Here is a 22,085-nt window from a genome sequence, read left to right as displayed (position 1 = left end):
ACTAGTGAACCCGACTACATACATCAACACTCGTTTACCCAACCACCTAAACACATTTAATCAACATCGCCTCTCTCACTTATTTCAATTCTTCATTCACTCATTCATTCACTATTTGTTTATTATTTAATCCAGTCATTCATTTATATTAACAATGGGTTTCCAGTATGAGCTAGATGGCTCGGTCGAGACACACGACCCTAGCCTCCCTTCAACCACAGCATGTCCATACCTACCTGGTCAAACTGTCAATACTTTAATCGTTCCTGTCGAGCAGGCTCTCAGGCAGCGAAGTGCTTCTCTCACCTCTATGCGTGCCACCGATCTCAAGACCATGAATCCCGGATCCAAGTACATCACACCTCGACCTGCACCTTCAGTACCAGCCAACCACATTCCCTACCGGGTTGGCTCATCTCCATCACTAAATCACAAGTCTTCGTCCCGATCATTATCACCTGCCCCGGCGGCATGGAAGCGCTTGTTTGGTCGAAAGGTGAACTCTGAGGGCGAGCGTGGGCGATCTCCCATCCGCAACGACTTGTCCGGTCCCGCCGAGGATATGGACGAACGTTGCACGACGCCATCAGAGGGCACTCGAACAAGAGATATCTCACCTGAATCTCTTCGACGCTTCTTATCGGATGACCTTCCTCCTCGCCCTGGTTCTAACCTCAGTGAAAGACCATCGCTAGTCATCCCTGAAGATGTTGTAGAGGATAACGAGAACGATGACGACGATAACTTCGCTACTTCAGCAGCATCTGATGGACAGCCCTACGTCACTCGTCTCTCACCCCCTCCCTTCAAGCGAACTATTTCCTCCGAGTCAGTCAGGAGTGATGCCGCTCATTCAAGCACGCTGCCTCTGATCCCTTCAAAACCATCTAGGAAGGGCTTATTAGAGGTCAGCGGTGTGCCTGCATCGGCTGTGCTTCCTTCGCGACCTAGGCTGGAGACTCTTCGGGCTCCTAACTCTCGAATCAACCCTGCCACGAGCTTCTTCTTGTCGCCGGCCACGCCAAACTTTCCTGAAGACGAAGGAAACAACTTCTTTGATCTTACCGATGATGAGGACGACGTTGTATCAAGCAGCAACAGTGACATCCTCGCATTTCAGCCTGTTCCTGGCATGGCCCCTACTACCGACTCCTTCGAGTGCTACAGTCTCCCGGAGTCTCGGGAACAAGGACGGAAAATTGTCGAGTCCCAATCGGCATACGCCAAGGTTAACTCTACATCGCTTCTTTCTCGCGGCGACAGCGGAAACTTCCTCGGTGCGCCTATCGATACCGGCCTGGACGAGTTTGCGGCCGAGCTGGGCTGGATGGTTGACGTTATTGGCTCCAAGGCCAACTAGTCAGCTACAACATACTCACATAGTATCTGATACGATACAGCTTAATTTTGGGCTTCAGCGCCTACCACACTCTATGATTAACATTGTTCCGGCGGCGTTCAATACTGGATTTCAAAAATTTGGGTTCAACATTTAATGAACATAACACAGCGGGATTTGCATTTGGAGTTTTAAAAGGAATAAGAGGGGATGGCGCAAGCATAGGCAGCTCAACGAGATGTCAAACGTACAACAATCCCCAAGGGGTAATAAGAAAAGGATCTGGGCGAATCGAAATAGACGGCCGTGTAACAATGGAATTCCAAAGGAGTATGTGAGGGAAGGGTGGTATGGTTCACGAGAAGGACGACATGGCAGTTATCGAAACACGAATCTTGGGCCTAAGACGAGGATTATGGGTTGGAGTGATTTGCTCTTATCTGCATGCGTATGTAGATGACATAGCGATCTTGATAGATGAGATAAGACACAATTATAACCAACCTACAACACTGGTTTTACCAGTTACACACTTCTGTTGACACGACAAATGGTGAATAATCTCAGCCATGCTTTTATGCTGTCAAAATGCTTTGTATTCATACATAGTGGTACATATTGTAGTTGCCGTCATGTTATCATGCCAATTCCTGCGATTCAACAGCTCTTTATCTATCCAGCGAAAGTACCATAATAGCGATCCATGCAATTCGTCTCGAATATTATTGAGCTGTCTGAAGTGGTGATGGGGGCTTTTCTGCGGTAGTTGGTAGGGGGTTTGTCGGAGCTTGAGCTATTGGAGCAGGAGTAATATTTGGCACTTCTGGTGTTGCGGCCGTTGCATTCGTAGCCTCTGTAGGCTGAGTGACTGCCGGCGGCGCCATCTTGGTTTGTATCGTCTGATTAGGCTCAGAGTTTGGTGGTGCGGAAGCCCCTTGTTCGACCCCAGTCATCCTGTCCCCCGTAGTCGGGATACCCGACGGAACATCAGGGGTTTTTGTTTGCGGGTCCTGGGCTTGATCCGGGGCCTTGACAGCATCTTTGCCTTTGAGGCCCTCGTCAGGCGTAGATTTCTTCTCAGGCCCCTTCTTGTCAGGGTTCAGGAAGCGTTCGGGGACGCCTCGTGCAGCATATGTGCCGCTACCGACCCAAGCACCAAGGATGTGGCTCCATCGGTACTCGCCTCGGGTAAGGCGTTGGATCTCCCGATACGCGTAGGCATTGTAATAAGGAAGGCCGGTACGCGGATCCCGATACCGAGCGGGATGATTTGTGATTACGCAAAGAGGCGCAGGAGAAGGTTCTGACCAGGGTTAGAGAACGTGACGTTTATTGAAGATCATCCGTGCAAACTTACTGGAAGGCTTATTCATCTTGCGGCCAAAGATGATCTGCGTTTGAATACTACGATCCTTGAGGGCGTTGTCGTCGAAGTTCTGGAAGACGATGGCATTGCGGGCTCCGGTTGAGGGCTGAGGAGGTTGCGTTTGAGAGTCAGGGGCTTGGGCTATAGCGGGAGTGTTGGGACTGGTAGACTTGGTTAGGGGAACGGGCGTGATAGTTTTGGGTTGAATATTCGTTGTAGAGGATATGGGTGTGACTCCTGTTGAAGGGTTTGACGGAGGGGGTGAGATAGTTGACGGAGGAGTGTTATGAAGAGGAGCAGCTGCAGTGAGTGTAGGAGGCATGGCCCCTTGAGACGTATTTGGTGGTGCCAGGACATTGGATTTGGGATTGCCGAAGCCCATCATGGGGGGTGCATTTCCGCTGATACCAATACCTGGAGGAGGAGCAAGAATGGGCGCTGCTAGAACGCCAGACGGTTTAGAATCCGGTGGACGAGATAGCCCTGATGGAGGAGCCACGAAGGAATTTGTCGTTGACACTGACTCAGCGGGGGTAGGTGGAGGCGGTGGTGGTGCAGCGAGACCACTTGGTGGAGGATGCTGGGATCGAGGAGGGCTTGGAGCTGGCACGAAGGTCGATGGTAGATGAGCTGGAGCAGCCAAACTGCTTGGAGGTGTAGGCGGCGGTTGAGGTGGTGGTGGCATAGTCATCGGAGGAGGGATGTCTTCAGTCTTGGGAACCGCTGGAGGAGCACCGTTCGTCTCTGAAGTTGAAGGTGCATCTGTGGGTTTCGTGACATCTTTAACAGGTTTAGTAGGAGTAGCTGGTTTTGTGTCTTTGGAGTCAGATGCTGCTGTAGGCTCTGCTGACGCTATGCTTGGTGGTATGGCCTGTGAAGGTTGCGATCCCTCTTTGGCGTTGACGATTTCACCATTTGTAGCTGGCGTGCCATTCTGACCGTCCTCCTTCTTGTCCTCTATTGGGCCAGCTTTCTCCTTGTTTTTGTCTTTATCCTTACCCTTTGCCTTCTCGCCTCTCTTCCTCTTCTCCTTGGCAGGCTCCTCAATCACCATATGCCTTCCCATCCATTCACCAATCCCACTCCAAAAAGTAATAACAGGTCCCTTCAACGTTCTGTTGTGCAGTGCCGCCAATTTCGCTCGACGTTCTTCCTCACGCTGTTTCTCAGCCTCTTCCCAGCGATTCAAACTCTTGCTATTGCGCTTCTCGACAATGGCTGCCTCTCGTAATCGCTCCTCCTGGGTCATTGGTGGTTTCTTCATCGCCTCCAGCTTGGCAGCTTTCTTCTGCATTTGAGCCAGCTGTTTTATCCGGCGCGCCTCTCGCTCAACCATTTGCTGATGCAGTTGCTCCTTGGAGAGTCGAGTCGTTTGGCGGGAAGAGGCTCGTGTCGGTAGGTCCGCGGCAGACGGCAGCCATGAAGTGCGCTCAGATTTCTTCTTAGGTCGTGGCGCGGGCTTCACAGGTGCAGGCGTTCTCGTTGTAGGATCTATACGGACTTTCTTGCGGAATTTGGCAGGGATGGCTTCTTGCGCCTTTCGTTTGCGCTGAGCAGCGCGATGTTCCTTGGCCTGCTTTTCCAATTCTTTCTCGCCCTCGAGGTCATCATCATTATGGTCGTTCTCGTCTTCATCGTCTGAAGAGTCCATCTGGACATCCGAACCGTTCTCTTCAGCATCGGAAAAGCCCTGGTCGTTCTCGTCTTCGGCGAAAAGCAGTTCGAGATCTGAATCAGGTTCCTCATTGGCGAGCATCGACTTCATTCTGTTGCCCGCGGTAGAACGGCGCTTTCGAGTTGTAGCCAGCCATTCTACCGTGTCTTCGTTATTGTTCTGGCTATCGGTGTCGTTGTTGGGGCCAGCAGCCTTCGAAACTTCAGCGTCACTGTCGCTGTCGCTGAGGCTAGATAACGTGGAAGACAAGGGAGTCCCCATATCGGACGGTTTGGATTCCGTTTCCATCGCGAGTTATCGATTGTCGGGACGAAATGGGCGTAAAGTTATCACATTGCGTATGTTGAACGATATCCAAGTTGATATAATGGAGCGGTGTTGTGCCGTGGCTCGTCGCCTGGTGGGATTGAAGCTAAAGATAGAAGATGCAAGGTTGACGAACGCGTTTTTTGGTGGGGAGAAGACTAGTAGACTTGGGGATGGGTTTTTTTTTTAGTAGGTTGCTGACATCACGACAGACGGTCAGGGAGAGGCAAGAAAACTTGAGACCTTGATCCTAAGTGATGAAAAGACTTGGGCAATTTATTCTAAGTTTAGGAGAATCTTTAATAAGTTCATTTTTTTTTAACATCCTCCTCTAAGGTCTCATGTTTTCTTGCTCCATGAGAACGGTGTAATACGATAGGCGCATTCCAGCGACACAATGTTCGCGACGTGTTGAACAGTAATAAATTGTGAATGATTTAATAATAAAATTTATTCTGATATTCAATAGATCCCATTCGTCTAAATGTGCGAGTCTCATATGTAGATCGCATGTGTTCAAGACTGTAGTCCGGTCATTTGTACCTAATCAAACGCCGTATCCTCCAGTATACAAAACAAAAACTCCATCCTCATGATTTTCATGAGTGTATCTAAAACGCTAAACTTATCATGGCTAAACGCTGAGCGGGTCCCTCTATATCGCAGGCCAGGTGCCCGGTCAAGAGACAGAAAAACGGAAATCAAGCCGCTGTAGCAGGCAGAGGTGCGTGTTGCTTCGACCAATGATCGATGTATGAGATACGAGAGATGGCCTGCACATTGCTGCTAGGATTGGACCCCTCAGTGCCGACCTCTACATCTCATCTGGGGCAAATTCCATGTCTTCAACAGCCGACTCCTTGCATAACCCAAACCAGTTACGAGTGAGACATCTCTGACTTTCTGGCACGCTCGTGCTAGGAACGTCTTCCATTGTACCTGTGGGCGCAGCTGTGACAGGCACGTTCGTAACCTGGCCAGGTTCAGCTGTTGTTGTGGCCTCAACTTCGTCGCGGCAGCCCCAGAACCTTCCAGGAGTATGGCAAGTCGTCGTAGGAGTAGCATCTACGGTCGTTGTAGTGCTGCTCTCGGTAGTCGTTTTATCCTTGCACCCAAACCAGCCAGGCGTCTTGCAGGTCGACGTGGAGGTCGACGTAGTCGAAGTCGTGGTCGAAGCGGGTGTGGTCTTGTCAAGACAACCCCACCAGCCGGGCGTCTCACAAGTTGAGGTGCGGGTCCTAGTACGGGTAGTCATGGAGGTCGAGGTTGGTGAGGATGAGGTTGTGGTGGTTTCGGTGCCATTACTTTCGTACATCTTCCACTGAGCGCAGTCCCTACATTCAGGAGTTCGTCTGCACTCGGGAACACCATCGTATTTCTTGATGACATCGTCAATGACAGAACGGATCCGATGTGTACCAATTCCGACCCTCCATCCCTTATCGGCGACAACGTCGTATACACATTCGTAGCCAGCATGGCATGCGCTTTCCATAGCATAGCCACCATAGGTACAAGAAGCTGTTGCGCCGTTGCATGTTCCGATATAGACAGGGTCTGCAGTGTGACCAAAATGGAATGTGCCTGTGTTCTCGCGCATTTGGGGATAGTCGGCACTAGCACCAGGAGGGACAGGCAGACCTAGTCTGGAAGCTGGAAGCGCCTCTGGGACGGCTTCAAATGTAACGACGGGAAGACCATATGTCATACCCAGCATCGAGGTGACGGCGCCACCAAGCGAGTGCCCTGTCAGCCAGACTTGGGCATCAGGATAGAGTTCTGTGACATTCGAGTATAGCTCGCGGGCAGCGCCATAGTAGCGGTTCTCTTCCCTTAGAGCCTGGACAACACAAGTGTTGTTACATGAATACGTGCCTGTGGCACAATCACAGACTTGATGCCAGGTCCACTGACCTTGTTGGGCACAACAGCAGCTGAAGAACAGGTTGTCGTTGACCTTGTCATTGGTTGTGGTGCCTTCTCCATCAAAAACAGCCATCGACGTGCCTTTCAATCCGATGACAATAGTCGAGTTCGTATCGTCAACAAAAATATGGCCGCGGAGACCATCAGACTCCCATCCGAAATCGGCGCTGCGGTTCCATCTTTCTCCAACATCCTCCCAATCGGTTTCTGTTTCATCTTTGACGTACGCGTTGGCCGTCATAATAGCCAAGGTCAAAACAGTGTCCTTATCTTTGATGTCGGGTGAAGAAACCTGATCCATAGTCCATGCTGATGCATCAAGCACAGCCGCGTATCCTCTCTGCCGAGACTCAGCGACCATAGGGTCGACGACGGATGGCCTCCGGTCTACTAGACGCTGGATTGTCTGGGGATGGCTCTTGGCTTTTAATTGAGAGACATCATATTCGCCATATTCGTCTTCTGCAGCTAGGTAGACTCTTGACTCGTCATGAACAACATCTCGCTTCCGATGGAGGCCTGGGTGGAGATGTGTGCCATGATGGTAGATGTGCCGGAGGCTGAAGGTATGCTCAGCGGGTGCAGGAACTTCTGGCGATACTGGAAGTGCTGGCCCAGGAGGTAGTAGGACGTCGTCGTGAAATCGGTCGCCGATGTTATTGTGAGCAGACGATGGCGAGAAGGCGAGGAATGATAGCAACAAGGCAGCGGTTACGCGGCCAGTCGAGGCGCATCGAGAGCCCGACAGTCGGGAGCGGCGATTTGTTGTCATGAGGGTATTGACCATCCTACTGAGCAGAAGAAAAGACGCATATACGATTTGAGTTGAAGTTTGTTGAGTAGGTTGATGGAAAGTAGAGAAAGGTATTGATAGTAGTAGATCATGAAGATGGATTGATGAAGGCGGCGACAGTTATCAAGCCTATGATGTTATGCACCTTATCGCTGGAAGTGGAGACTGGAGACCGGAGAAAGGGTCACATGGAGGGCCGACATAGGCAATGTTGGGGAACTAATAGTGCACGGGGCCTAAGGACTCGGCGATGACTTGCTATTTTGTCGATTTGGTTGAATTCACATGCTACCTACCTACCTTGCATTGTTTACCTCATTCTATGGATTTCTACGCCATATCCAGAGATATTGCAGCTACTCGTGGTGTCATTAGCGACAGTTAAGGTTCCATGCAATGGGTGGTTAGGTCATCAGCAATTTAGCTTCTGTTACCAAGAGCAGACAGCTAAGAGGATGCACAGAGACTTGGATGTCACAACATAGATTGAATTCCAGCTTCCCCATTCGATATTCAATTCTGGGCCTCTTAAGCTGTCTGTCTACCTTATAAGTTACCGCGTTATCAGGTTTCAAGTCTCGGCATCTATGATATTGTGTTAATGCCCCCAACCAGTGAGACATGGAGTAGCATATAACTAAAGTGGGGCATCTTAGAGTGGCCGCGTGAAGACGCGCGCCGACCGCGACCTGAACCCTTACCAGTAAGCTGAGGGTGCACTCAAATTTCAGACTAAACCGTGCCTTGCATCCAATCGTAACACATCGTCACCTCACAAGGACGACAGCATCTTCTTGTCACAGCATATTTCCGCGCATCTAAAGCTTTCTATCAGTCGCCAAAATGACTGCTATGTATGTGATTTCTCATAATTCCCCCTTTTCTCTCGCCACAGAACTTGAGGTTGCTCGATCCTTTGATGGCCCTCATAAGCATTGCCGCAGCAACAGCTAGCTAACAAAGCCATCAAAATCACAGCGAGAGCTTCGATAACATCTACTTGGATCTCTCCAAGGAGAGCGGAAAGTGCAGGTTCGCAGAGACCGGTTTCGGATGGAAGCCTGTGGGCGGCGGCGATACCTTCACCCTCGATCACAACAACATCGCCTCTGCACAATGGAGTCGCGCTGCCAAGGGCTATGAGATCAAGATTGTACAGCGCGCCAAATCCGGCATAATCCAGCTCGATGGCTTCCAACAAGAAGATTACGACCGCCTTGCCAAGGTCTTCAAGAACTGGTACAGCACTGTCCTTGAGAGCAAGGAGCATGCACTGCGAGGCTGGAACTGGGGCAAAGCCGAATTTTCCAAGTCCGAACTCACATTCAGCGTCCAAAACCGGCCCGCATTCGAATTGGCCTACTCGGAAATTGGAAACACCAACCTCGCTGGCCGCAATGAGGTGGCAGTAGAGATGGCACTCCCTGATACAGGTGCTAATGCCCAGCTCGGTGGTGCCAGGTCGAAAGGATCCAAGGCTGCCGCTGGTCGGGACCAGCTTGTCGAGATGCGATTCTACATTCCTGGTGTTACGACTCGCAAGGAGGCTGAAGGAGAGGACGCAGGCAGCGATGCCGGTAACGACGAGCAGGAAAAGAATGCCGCTACTCTGTTTTATGAGACTCTCATTGACAAGGCTGAGATTGGCGAGACTGCTGGCGATACTATCGCCACTTTCCTGGATGTCCTACATCTCACGCCCAGGTATGTCCAGTTTTCTGCCAGTTTTGTGCCCACGCTAATACATTATCTATAGAGGTCGTTTCGATATCGACATGTACGAAGCCTCTTTCCGACTCCGAGGCAAAACCTACGACTACAAGATTCAATACGAGGCCATCAAGAAGTTCATGGTACTTCCAAAGCCTGACGAGGTGCACTACATGCTTGTTATGGGTCTGGATCCGCCCCTGCGTCAAGGTCAAACGCGATACCCCTTCGTTGTGATGCAGTTTAAGAAGGACGAGGAAGTCACTATTGACCTTAACTTGAACGAGGACGAGCTTAAGAGCAAGTATCAAGACAAGCTGGAACCTCATTACGAGGAACCCCTCCACCAAGTTGTCGCCAAGATCTTCCGTGGTCTGGGTAACAGGAAGATTTCATCCCCTGCTAAGGACTTCATCACGTATGTCCCCTGTTTTCTGCTGCGCCATGAGATTACTGACCCGCGTGTAGACACCGCAGCCAATACGGCATCAAGTGCTCTATCAAGGCAAGCGAGGGTTTCCTCTACTGTCTGGAGAAGGCCTTTATGTTTGTGCCCAAGCCCGCTGTCTACATCGCTTACGAACAGACACAATCGGTTACTTTCTCTCGTGTCAGCGGAGCTGTTTCAGCACTATCGACATTTGACATCACAGTTCTTCTAAAGAATGGTGCCGGCTCGTCCCAGTTCAGCAATATCAGTCGTGAGGACCTCAAGGCCCTTGAAAGCTTCTTCAAGCTCAAAGGACTGCGGGTCAAGAACGAGATTGACGAGGATGCCAACCTCCTTGCTGCCGCCCTCGATCAGCAGATGGACGACTCCGAGGACGAAGTTGCCGCCAAGGCTGACCGTGGCTCCGCTGATGAGGATGAGGAGAGCGTGGATGAGGACTTCCGAACTGATAGCGAAAGCGATGTAGCAGAGGAGTACGATAGTGCCCACGAGAGCTCTGGCTCAGGCAGTGACGAGAGCAATGTGGATGAAGATGAAGAAAGGGATGATGATGACGAGGACGCTGAAGAGGAGCGTCCTAAGAAGAAGAAGAAGACAGGCTAAACGTAGCATACCTAGGCATGTGGTTACGGAGTGCGTGTGTGTCTTTGAAGTGAGACGCGTGAGCAGTTTAATGGGAGCGGGACTAGGAAAACTCTTGGTCTTGGGGACTGAGATACCAAAGGCGTTTGGGCTAGAAAGACGATTTGACACTTCCACCTGGGTTCATGTAGTCGTAAATTTTTCCAATTACAATTATTTCCGCTTTGATAGTTTGGCCAGCAAGTTGCCTTTCTGCACGACTCATGTTGAGAACAACTTTGCGGTGAGCATTGGTCATGACATCCATGGCATTGACATGTAGTAGACCAGACTAGATCGATTGAGGCTAGATGAAATTAAGCTTGCTTTACGCTGAGTTTCTTATTATGGAACATTATTCATCAACAAACTATAATAATAATAAGTCATCGAGTTGAAAGAGCCTCGGGATGTCCTTTAGCCTGTAACATACCTATCTACTGCAGGCTCGTAATTGATCAAGCCATCTGGGGTATTCCTTGTCCTCGACACCTGGAGAGGGGTACATTTGGATCGCCCGTCAGTTGTCAGCCGCAAAGAGCTAGTGACGACTATTAAGAGAGCCCCCCATAAAATCTTATCGTCGGCTTTACAACGAACAGTCTAATTACCATCGTATCAGTCTCTGTCATGGTGCGCTCACGAGTCGCAAACAACGTACGAGCGCCAAGGCAAATGCGTAAATAGGTACGCTACCTAGCTAACAGTTCTGTTGAAGAAAAGAAAACATGGATGGATATTCTCCGGAAGGCTGGCTGCTTACTGTAGATCACGATCCTGCACTCTCGTGTGCGTTCCTGTACACCCAATGTGAGTCTTGCTGATTCTATAGGTGGAGACGGAGAGTTGCTGAACGCTCTCGGTTTGGCTCCGACGATCAGGGGTGGCCCTTGATCAGCGATGGCAGGTTAAGAGACTAAGATACATACTGCAAAGCTGAGGTACGTAGAACTCTTGCAATACTTGAAGGTGATCTGATACCAAAGCCTCGTGGTGATGTTGATCAGCTCAGTGCACCAAGATTTGGTGTCATAGAAATTGCCCTTTCTGGTAATAATAACGAGATCCGAGGGGTAAAATTCAAGTCTCGTATTATTGGGTATATTTGGAGAAAAAAGGTGCCATTCAAAGGTCCAAGACCTTGTCGTTTAAGGTTTGGACAAAGATCAGATCAGCCGGGGCCAGGGGTGTAAGCGAAGTTTTGCTTCTGCCGAAGTTCAGCGTAACATGGAGCGCAGTTAATGAAAAAGAAGAAGAAGAAAACATTTTTCATGTATTACCGCATTAGTATGTGACAGCTCACACACTCCGGCTCCGACGTGGGTTCACAGGAGGGGGGCCGTATCCGAGTCAGCGCATTGAATTGGCCGGGCCGTTGGTAGGGTCACCTTGGAAATGCCTAGCTAATTGTCGTGTGAAGGATGGGAGCCTGCAGATGAATATTTGTGTCCCATCAACGATAATGCACGAGAGGGTTCTGACAACCTGAACGACCGGCTACTCGGCCTGCAGAACCGAGGATCAGGGGTACCTTGAGCATGGAGCCTGGAGGGTATCACAAATAATGCCTGGGTCCTATAACAGAAGGCCCCGTCAGTCGAAGGGGGAGTCCGTTCGAGTCGAATATCCATGATCTGATCCTTCCAGGGTTCTTAGGAGCGCTCGCTATCGCTGTCTTCTGCAGAACAAGCTTTTGAGTTATAGAAAACGTTTTCTTACACGAGTTCAAGACGTAACTATGACTCGCTGGACCTGAACTGAATCTGTGTAAGTGGCAGGGAAGTTGACCTGTCACGATCTCTATAAATCCTTCGTCTTTTCGAGCAATTCCTTCGGTTTCCCATCGAGTAACGAAACTAACACCACAATTCTCTTGTCCGTTACCTTGCTTTATACTACATCCAACTTTCCTCCTCATCAGCTCCACACACAACGCGCACATCGTGTAATACCTGGCTGGCATGAAGAAGGTACCCGTTCTGCGTCGCACCTTCCCAAACACCTTACTCCCCGTGCAGGACAGGACAGGCGCAGGGTTGGCAGTTACCTAGGCACAGCAAGTATCTGAGGTGTATGTGGCATCCAATCCATTCGTTCCATTGTCCTAGGAAAGTGCGGTTGCCTTCCGAAAGGACTCTTTTCTCTGTTTCATATGGTTGACTAATTCCGCCTTTATTTGATCTATCCCAAGAACCTCCCCTCACAAGGCAACGTACTCACAGCCAACTTGCAAATGTAGATCAGGGCTGAATATGAGCTATACAACATTTTCGATATGAATTGCCAGGGCTGAGCAAGCCACACAAACCATTATGCAAACCCTACCACTACATAATCGATTGTCTGTTTCACAAGAGGAGAAGCAGCTCCGGGCTAACTGCACCTTGCATAGGGTGAAGAGGGATGTATTCCTCTTGCTTTCCGAAGTAACGTTGGCTTTCGGCCAACGACTGGTCTGCACTGTCTCGGTCGAAGAGCAATAACTTGTTCACACTCTGCAGCAAACTCAGCGCCATAAAAAAAAATTTAAAAAAAAGAGATGTCACCACCGAAAAGAGGAAACAAGACCTAGAAACAGTGACGTCGAACAAAAGGGCTAAAAAAGACTACCGCCACGAAGACGGCAGCGATAGATGTACATGGTTTAGCCCACAAAAAACCGTTGTCTTTCCCGTCCGTCATGTTCAATCCTAACGACGCCCCCCCCAAAACGACATATCAGCTCAACGGCCAACAACCACATCCGGCTCCATTGGTCCCCAATTCCACTCGAAACGTGTTAGCTTCATCATCCAACGTGAATCCCTTTAGCCCAGGGTCCTCTTTTCCCTGGCATGGCATACATTTTCGTTGGGTGGACTACAGGCTTGCGGCCCCCTGCCCCCTGGTTGTAGCCAGCCACCCCCCCGCTCCTCGGTTGCGAACTTGGATCAGACCACCATAATACAGACATATACATACAGAATTGTGTGGTCAGTACGCGGTCTGATTTGGACCAGAAGCCATCCGTACCTGGTTGGAGTGTTCCTGTCAAAATTACCAAATCAATGGAACCATCTAGTTACAGTTATCATCTCCGTGCTGCTGGATCCGAAACAACCGGGCCACCGTACGAAGTCATAGCAAAATGAAGAAGCTTGTGGTATCATCTACTATCACGATGGCCTTACCTCAGTCACCTGGTCGTTATTCCCAGCATGCCCAGTGAGCTTCTCAACTTACGAGTGGTCCTTCTTTCGATGAGCCACCTGAATACCTAGACTAGTCGAGCTGTGGCACTTGACAGAACGGACTCTTGGCTTTTATGAGAGATAACGGATGAATAACGTCCTTCTCTCTCCAGTTTAGAACGGGCAAGAGCCTTGTGGAGTGGCCGGATAGCCTAGTTTAAGAAGATCCAGATCTGACCGCTCACAATTGTTGCTACAACATGATTCGGCATCGCGCCAAACTGACAGAACTTGGAGAACGACACTGACAGGGAAGATATAGGCGCTTCAAACATGCACTCTTCCGCGCTTGACATGTGAGCGGTAGGGCTTTTCAAGCCAAGATGTCCAATAAAGGCTGGATGGGCAAGGTCTCGATATGCCGATCACTTTACAGAGCACGAATGCCCGAAGTACCACTTACAGTCGGTCCCCGTCCCCTTCCCGGGCCTAATCCCAGCCCCGGTTTCCTGTCTCCTCCCCCCAAAGGAGTCCACCTATTTCCCAGGTCCAATTCCAGCTCATGTTTCCCAGAAGCTGTCCCCAAATCCCCCTTTGGGCGGTAAAGGCGGGGGCACTGGCCAATTCGATTGTCGAGTTAATGCAAACACAATCAGGGCGTCGACTTGAACCCACACATGGCTCCTCCATCATTCAGCATTGGCTTTCCCACGGCCACGGATTCATACCAGCCACATCTTCCTATTGGAAGCCTAATAGTTCACGTGGGGAAGGGACGAGAAGCTTGTCCTGCTTTGACACAACACCATCAGGTTGCCCTATGTTATTTTTGACAAAACAGATCTCACCACATCCTATAACTAGGGCGAATGCGTGAGCACGCCAGAGTGTAGTCATCAAGGGCCTCGAACCATAATACCGGTCAGGCCTCGGGACAACGTTGGATGTCCCCGTGACTAGTCACTCGACTCTCAAAGCCTCAGGGGAAGAGGCGACAGACGGAGGAGGAGAAGGAAAGGGGCCGGAGGCCGAAGTACGAGAAAAGGAAAGACCACCACGAGGATACGCAGTCGATAGTGCGGCTGAAGAGGGAACCTGTGAGTAAAGATGTGACGATCTGGGCAAATGTCACCCAACCCAGCATGTGCTCTGACGTTAACAATGGTGTGAAGCAGGTACGCGGAGCGGCAGTGAGGAAGACCTCGAATGCCGTTAGTGGAAACGAAAGGTACGGCCACTCATTCGCTCATCATCTAAGAAAGAATTAAGGGCAGGGAAAGACATTCGATCCGTCACCTAATAGGTGACCGATTGTCTCGTGGTGCCGAGAAATCTCTTCGGTGGGGTGACATTTATCTTGTGTTCGGTGGGAGCACGAGACTACCGTACAGCATCGCCCCTTCTGGAATGGGAATAGGGCCCTCGATCTTCTAATTTGCTTGTTAGATGCAAATCGGCGTCCGTGGTGCTAGAACTATTGAGCAGGTTCTAGTGACGTCGGAGTCTGCGGCTTCAGATTGCTGTATAAGCTGTCGGGTCCCTTAAACTACCAACCTCCGTGGTGAAGTACGGTGCCGGCCACGGGCCCAGGCCGACTGAATCAACGGAAGTTGTTTATCAAGACGTTCACTGATCGAAGCTCGATCGCAGTTTCACTCAACATCATACCTTGATCCTTGGATCACAATCGACGACCAGTTGCTATTAAAGTGAAAGCCAGGGCACGCCTAGTTGCATAGGCAAAAACGATACCCGGCCCACTCCTCCAGACACCTAAACACAAGAGCCGGACGAACACTCGAGTGGCTACGCAGATCCTGAATTTGCTGCAGCCTTCGACCTCCAATCCCACCATGGCGGGGGATCATAACGAGGACCAGTCATTCTATGACTTTCTCATAGAAGAGCCAGAGGTACGTTAGTTGACGACGAGGCGACGGATGGAGAGTGTACAGCTGCCCCCTTGTGCGATGTGAATTAAAGTTGAAGAGGTAAGTTTGGCCAGTTGGAGATATCCTGTCGAGGTCAATGCTCAATAGCATGTCATGGCTGCAGCAAAGCAGCTGAGACATGTCAACACCATGCATCAGGCCAGTGGCTAAGTCTCGACCCAACTGGTGTCTATCTCGATTCCGCCTCTCCCGAAGAATGACTCGAGCTATTGAATCATGGTTTATTCTCGCGCCCTGGTTTTCAATGGTACCACAGAAAAACTCGTTTAGAAGAGGCCATTTTTCGCAAAAGTTTCCTCGTCAAACGAGACGCATGCAATTCAATAGCTCAGGGGCAAAAGAACCGACGGGGGAAAAGAGCTGAAGCGAGTCGAGACCAGGAAGAGACAGAGCGGCAATTTTGAGACAGAAAACAGGAGAAAGAGAAGAGTGAACAATCAGTGAAGATGGAATAAAGTCTAACATTTGGCGTTTCCGTTGGAGCAGATGATAGCGCCGGCGCCACCCGGTCATTTTCCACATCAACAGCCCATTTCGTCGCCGAATCGAACCAGCCGCGATGCGCCGCCGCGGCCAGAACCGACCGAAATCGAGACCCACCACCACGCGAATCCAAACGCAAATCATCACTCGAGTCCGGTGACCTTACCGGGCCCGGTACTCGGAATGCAACTGCCGGGCACCGTTCCTGAATCGTCACGTGCACAATCACGCGCTCATCTTGAAATTGACCTTGATATCGACTTACACGCGCAGCAACACCCCCATGGTTCCCATCTTTCTCATGGTGCGCATCCCCAGGCGCATGGAATTCATGGTCACAGCCATGGCCATGGAGCTCATTCAGCTCAGAGTTCAGCGAGCCTTCCGCCCGCTGAGTTTGCAAGTCACATCCCTCCCGCCTCTTCTGGCCCAATGTCGATGGATTGGAGCATGTACCATGTTCCTCCAAACTTGCAGCTAAATCACCCTCAGTTTGATTTTGATATCTCAGGGCATATGAGCGTTGTTGGGCATCCGAATCATCTTTCGCATGCGCCGACAGATCCAGCCTCGTTTTCGTACGGAAGCAATCTCGTTTCACCTTCGAGCATTCACCCAAATAGTGCCCACTTCGATACCGGCATTCCAAATCAATGGGACGATTCTATGAGCCATGATGCCAACACTCCAAAAGTGCGGACCCCCGTTCATCATGTTGCCAGCAACCCCTGGGCCGAGATAGATGAGCATACAGGAGACAATAATGCAGCACCTGCTTCTCGTCCACGAAAGACTCCTCGACCGAGACGACAAAAGAAAGAGGCTCGCAAACTATCGGACGCTTCTCAGGGGGCTATGAGTAGCAGTACTGGTGGGACAGCACCTTCGATATCCGATGCTGCCAGCCCCAGCTCTGCGTCGCAGAACAGCCGTGCCAGTATTGGCTCCAAATCCGTGACCATGGCCTCGACGGCATCGACAGCATCTAGCCGCCAAAGCAAGCTCCGCAGTGCTTCTCGGACATCCAAAAACAGTCGAGACAAGCCCAACGATACTCCCGAAGACCGTCGAACACGAGCCTCTCATAATCTTGTCGAGAAGCAATATCGAAATCGCCTCAACGCTCAGTTCGAATCTCTCCTCAGTGCGCTGCCCGATCAAGTCCGCCATGGGGAAAGTAGCACCGGCAATGGAAACGAGGATAACGAATCCGACCATGCAAATGATGCTGACAGACGTGTCAGTAAGGGCGAGGTGCTTGAAATGGCTCGCAAGCATATTCAAGCACTAGAACGTGAGAGAAATCAACTCGAACTCGAGAACCTTGAGCTTCATGGCAGCCTACGACGACTCAAAGAATCAAACTCCGAAAGCGCAACATCCTCATCAGGACAAGAGAACTCTGTCGAACCCGACACAAATAAGGATCCCAAGAGGGAGCGGGATGATGATGAGGAGGAGGAGGATGGGAAAGAAGATTCATAACAAACAACATATTATGGGTATAGGGAGGCAAGCGTGGCACACTGCATCCAAAGTTTTTAGGAGTCAGGCTTCTCAAACGACATGTTCATAAACGAAGATATGTTTGATAAGTTTGCATCTCTCTTTAACCGCTTCGTGCGCTTTTCATATTCCTATTGCTGTTTGATTATCCTTTGGCTTGCTTCATTTGTTCGCACAGCATGTTGGTCCCATGACGATTTTTTTGACGTGGACACTCCTTACCCATGCGAGCTATTACCAGACGCCCTGCTAATATTCGTTTTCATGCTTTGGTTCTCAAGTTGTGGCAGATTCAAAAGGGGCGTGGCGCTCAGGCAGTATCACGAATGGAAGCGACTATGTCCTTTCATGGGTACTTGCTTGCAGGTTTGTTTGGCCTTGTATGTTTGTTTTTGATATTCCTTTTACATTCCCTCACTTAGACATGTTGTTTGATTGTCCTTGTTACACCTCCTTGCCTCATTACCTGTGCCATCCTTTCTATGGACTTACGACTCACATGACACAAAAGCCTCAACACCCCACACAACACATAGAGACATGGGCTTGACTTGATTGGACTGGACATATGTTCTGTGTTACATCATGTTGCCGCGCCTCCTTACTTGAATCTTCTTCGTCTACATTGGTGTGGAGCATAAGCATTCTATGAGGGAGCTCTACGGTTTAGTGTTTTACATGGAGCAAGCACGGGAGGGCAGAAGGAACAAAGAAAGACTTTAGAAAATGGGAAATGGATAGACATGGCTTTTGAGCATGGGTTATATGACACTGGCTTATCAGAGACATGTCTGTCTATAATCAAGTTCATGAAATAGACTTATGGTTGCGGTTTGAAATTCATTCCACAATTATGCATGGCAAGCATCTTAGCTTGACCTCCTTAATTTTAGTGTACGTTGGCTCTACCTTGAAGAAACTATCCAAGAGTTCGAAATTTATCCTGGAGAGCTACATCAGCCGATGGCATGAACAAGACGTGGTCGTATACTCTTGGTTCCCGAATCGCCTTGCGTTGCGTGAACCATTGCATTCAACGCGACCCCTGATGCATGACATGACATGCAATGCAGGGATTCAGAGGCAGACATCATCTCAAAGAATGCATCATAATTTTCAGTTGTTCAATAAAATAAGTTGGTCACTTAGCATGCGAATTATTGAATGCTTGGTTGTTAAACTTTAACATTTTTTTTTAGTCATTTTTAACTTAGTATATATACAAAGAGCAAGTAAATGTCTCAAAGTCAGCGCGCTTGGCAGAAATGCATTTTTTGGCTGTGGTGCCGGTATGTTGTACAAGATAGCTTACTGCTATGTGCCGCTGATTTTTGTCTAAATGTTCATAAATCCATCACTCATCATAACTGGAAATATTGCGCCAGTTGGTTCCCAAAGGTCTCTCGCATAGAGCTGGACCTTGTTCTCACCCATTGGCCGACCCCCAAGTGGTCGACTCCGAAAAAGACATTGCAGTAAAGATGAAAAAATAAAAACACACCCAATGCCTTGTTTAGCTTTTGAGTACCTCCCCCAATGCCCTGAACTGCTTTCTGCAGATCAAAAGTACGCCTTAAATGACCTGGTTGCCCGACGCTGAAGGTCAAGGCCTGAAAGCCGGACCGTAGGACCAGAGACCCAAGTATAGAATGCCTTTCACAGCGAAGCTCAAACCCATACAAAAGAAATCCAACCATGGGCTGACACGCCCAGGAGCACAGTGTCTTGTGTAAAAGCAGTGTCAAGGCGACATATGCCGCATGTGTGTGTGTGTGTGTGTGTGTGTGTGGGAGGGGGGGGAGAGAGAGAGAGAGAGATGAGACAGAAATAAAAGAAAGCTGCCTCAAGTGTTGAGGTCGACAACAGGTAACTAATCAACACGGAGGGATCAAATCACTTTAGATACGATCGCCATTGCCCTTGGCATATGTACGAGGAAATAGGGCATATTGACCCACAGGAGGGGCCTGAGTGCTGAGACTTGTAGTTCTAGCACGAGGACGTCGGGTCCTAGGAAGCTCGACAGACTTAGTGTTGCTAGGGATATCATCCCTGACGATAGACTCGCTTGCATGGCTCTTGTGGTGAGGCTTCTTGGTGACGGGGACAGAGGGGAATGGTGTGAGCTCAGGGACCGTGTCCTTCTCGGTGGAGGCAGGGGGAGTAGTGTCTTCTTCCTCGCTATCATCGTGTGATTTGATGATCTGTGACTCGCGGATTGTGTTGTTTGACTCAACCCACTTGTTCAGTGACGTGCTGCTGGTGAGACGAGTCAGGTTAGTCCAGGTGGAGTTGGTAGAGACATGGCGCTCTCCAGTAGAGTCAGAGAGAGATGTAGAGTTGGTAGCGGTAGTGGAAGTGCTTGCGCGTTGATGAGACATCTGAAGAGAGGTGTGACTGGCAGCGTTGCTGACATCCTCATAGGGGTGGCTGGGGTCAACGATACCATGAACCACGTCATCCTCACCCGAATAGCTCTGTCTCTCAGTCTCATTGAGGAGCATCTGTTGATGGTAGTCACCAGGGATGAGTAGCGACGGGGACAGGGTGAAGCCATACGACTCCTTGAAGCTGGATGCTCGAGAGTCGTTTCGACAATGGCCAAGATTGGACGGTCGGTGGACCTTGTCACCGCGTGGGAGCGAGAAGTTATTGGTCACGGCGACTCCCGTGCTTGGGGTGACGGCCTCGAAGGCACTCTCCGGCGAAGCTTGACTAGCTGGGCTTAGAGCCGGCATATCAAAACGGGACGCGGAAAGCATACCGGGAGACGACTCAGCGGTGCCGATGGTCGGTAGCTCCCTCAACTCATCGTCTTCAAACAAAGCCACTTGAACTCCAGGTGCATGCTCTCGTCCACCTTCCAACGACGGTCTCTCCCACTCGTAATCGAAGTTGGCATCCGCCTCGTGTTCGTAGCAGTAGTCGATATCATCCTCCCAACTCTCTCTAAAGGAGTGAGCTTGGCCGTCGTAGTGTCCAGCACTGTGTTGGGCAGCATCATTCTCGAGGGTCTGGGAGCCCCGAAGAAGAGGGACAGATTGGCTAGCACGCAATGAAGACCTGGTGCTGATGATACTCTTTGGTGATCGTCCAATGTTTACTGTATGTTCTTCCTCCTCTGGCACATCTGGCAGCGGTGGCTCATAAGTTGCGGCTACCGGAAGTGGCCAGGCTGCATCATCGGGGGTGGTGATCGCATGCGAGAATCGGTGATCGTCTACTGGCAATACTGCCTGCTCAGGGGCTATGGCGTAACCATGAGATGTTGCTGGAGGTCGCTCCATGATCTCACTAGGGCTAAAAGGCTGAGGGTGTCGGAACCCACCACTCGTCAGCGGACGATCAAACCTTGCCACTGCAAGTCGGTCACCATCTTGCAGGCTGGACTGTCGGCTTGAGCCTCTTGGGGGAGGAATAGGGGCACCCAAAGTAGGAGAGTGAAGCGGCTCAAGCGGAGGAGGTCTTGGGGGTCGGACCGGCCGAGGTGGGCTGGTACGGAGCTGCTCCTGGGATCGAGCGTGCTTGATCAATCGACGTGGAAGGTTAGAGGCTCTTGAACTACGGGGTGATACTTCATGTTCGACGACGCGGTCTGAGTAGAAGTTGGGTTGAGGTTGCTCCTGTCCCGGAGTACGAGATGCTGAGTTGGCTACCTGTTCGCGTGGAGTATGCGTCACATGCTGAAAGTTGAAAGGCCCAGAAATCTGAAGCTTCTTCTGGAGGGCCGTCTCATCGCGAGATGATTTCCGGCGGGCAAAGATAGTGGGCATGATGGCCTCCTTGAAGGTGGTCAAGGAAGTTTCGCTGCTCAATTCAGTCGAGTACAATGAACTTCCCGATGAGCTCTGGGCGCTGCTCTCACGTCTCGAGCGTCCTGACTTGCTCGACTTTGCACGGCGATGGAAGATGTTCTTGCCCAATACTTGCACACTGTCGGGTCGGTCTCGAGAGGAAGAAGTTCCGCTAGTCGTAGATCGTTGGGATGAGTGCCGAGTAATGCTCATGTTTTCGAATCCCTGCTCCCATCCTCGCTCACTATTCACAAACGACGAAGACCCAGACGATACAGCCCGGTGACCTCGATTAAGGTGAGACGCATGTTTCATCTGCTTGCTCAATTGGCGAATTCTCTCGGGTGATGGAGGGCCCTCTATGGCTGGCACCATGTATTCATCCAGATCGATGGGCGAGTGCCGGGTGTGGGGGGATACATCGCGGTAGCCATGTGCATCATTACTGGCACTGGCTTGAGCATTCTGGTTTGTATCGCGCCTGGAACGATCCGACTGGTATTCTGAGTAATAAGGCATTGTAGCAGCCCACATGATTACACAAGTCCTCCAAGAGGAGGGCGACGGCGGAGCGTGCCCTGTATGTAAACAATGACTTGCGAAACTGGACTATTCCACAAATTCTTGTTCTTGATTTAGACCAGGCAGGGCAGTGGGATAGAGTAAGGAATGGAGTAAGTGAGACCTTAAAGAGAGACTTGGGATAGGGCAGATCAGATGCCACGAGGTTTCAAAAACGTATCGAAATGAGGGGTGGGAAAGGTCATCGGGAGATCAAACAGCAAGATTATAACAACGAGGATGCAATGTACATATAAGTTAACAAGATGAGCGAGAGATTGATGCAATCTTGGGGCAAGGCAGCTTGTACCCTCCCAAAGATTAGACAGGCCCTAGGAACTGGGGCTAAGGGAGACTAGGGCGGTGGTAAGGGGGGACCCTCGACAGGGCTTCGAGTGGGTTGCGTTGGGCTGTCCCTGGCCCGTCTCGACG

General features: G+C 50.4%; 6 protein-coding genes across 6 annotated transcripts; 3 read left to right on the top strand and 3 right to left on the bottom strand.

Moving 5' to 3' along the window:
• Positions 1-154: 154 nt before the first annotated feature.
• On the top strand, positions 155-1,360 carry FPRO_08493 (uncharacterized protein; the record flags this gene model as incomplete). The annotated part of the gene is made up of 1 exon (XM_031222167.1): positions 155-1,360. One exon carries the CDS (start codon positions 155-157, stop codon positions 1,358-1,360), a length of 1,206 nt encoding a protein of 401 aa, XP_031087653.1.
• A 701-nt stretch (positions 1,361-2,061) lies between these two features.
• Positions 2,062-4,668, bottom strand: FPRO_08492 (uncharacterized protein; the record flags this gene model as incomplete). The annotated part of the gene is made up of 2 exons (XM_031222166.1): positions 2,062-2,642; positions 2,697-4,668. 2 exons carry the CDS (start codon positions 4,666-4,668, stop codon positions 2,062-2,064), a joined length of 2,553 nt encoding a protein of 850 aa, XP_031087652.1.
• An 832-nt stretch (positions 4,669-5,500) lies between these two features.
• FPRO_08491 (uncharacterized protein) lies at positions 5,501-7,384 on the bottom strand (the record flags this gene model as incomplete). The annotated part of the gene is made up of 1 exon (XM_031222165.1): positions 5,501-7,384. One exon carries the CDS (start codon positions 7,382-7,384, stop codon positions 5,501-5,503), a length of 1,884 nt encoding a protein of 627 aa, XP_031087651.1.
• An 864-nt stretch (positions 7,385-8,248) lies between these two features.
• On the top strand, positions 8,249-10,169 carry FPRO_08490 (putative POB3 protein, that binds to DNA polymerase I; the record flags this gene model as incomplete). Its single annotated transcript, XM_031222164.1, has 4 exons — positions 8,249-8,259; positions 8,384-9,109; positions 9,162-9,533; positions 9,584-10,169. 4 exons carry the CDS (start codon positions 8,249-8,251, stop codon positions 10,167-10,169), a joined length of 1,695 nt encoding a protein of 564 aa, XP_031087650.1.
• A 5,041-nt stretch (positions 10,170-15,210) lies between these two features.
• On the top strand, positions 15,211-17,277 carry FPRO_08489 (uncharacterized protein; the record flags this gene model as incomplete). The annotated part of the gene is made up of 2 exons (XM_031222163.1): positions 15,211-15,270; positions 15,796-17,277. 2 exons carry the CDS (start codon positions 15,211-15,213, stop codon positions 17,275-17,277), a joined length of 1,542 nt encoding a protein of 513 aa, XP_031087649.1.
• Positions 17,278-19,196: 1,919 nt separating this feature from the next.
• On the bottom strand, positions 19,197-21,626 carry FPRO_08488 (uncharacterized protein; the record flags this gene model as incomplete). The annotated part of the gene is made up of 1 exon (XM_031222162.1): positions 19,197-21,626. One exon carries the CDS (start codon positions 21,624-21,626, stop codon positions 19,197-19,199), a length of 2,430 nt encoding a protein of 809 aa, XP_031087648.1.
• Between the last annotated feature and the right edge of the window lie 459 nt (positions 21,627-22,085).

This window comes from Fusarium proliferatum (assembly GCF_900067095.1).
Source record: "Fusarium proliferatum ET1 genome assembly, contig: FPRO_scaffold011, whole genome shotgun sequence".
NCBI classification, from domain to species: domain Eukaryota; kingdom Fungi; phylum Ascomycota; class Sordariomycetes; order Hypocreales; family Nectriaceae; genus Fusarium; species Fusarium proliferatum.
The sequence above is the reverse complement of the archived record's forward strand: the minus strand, read 5'-3'. Positions and strand labels throughout refer to the sequence as shown.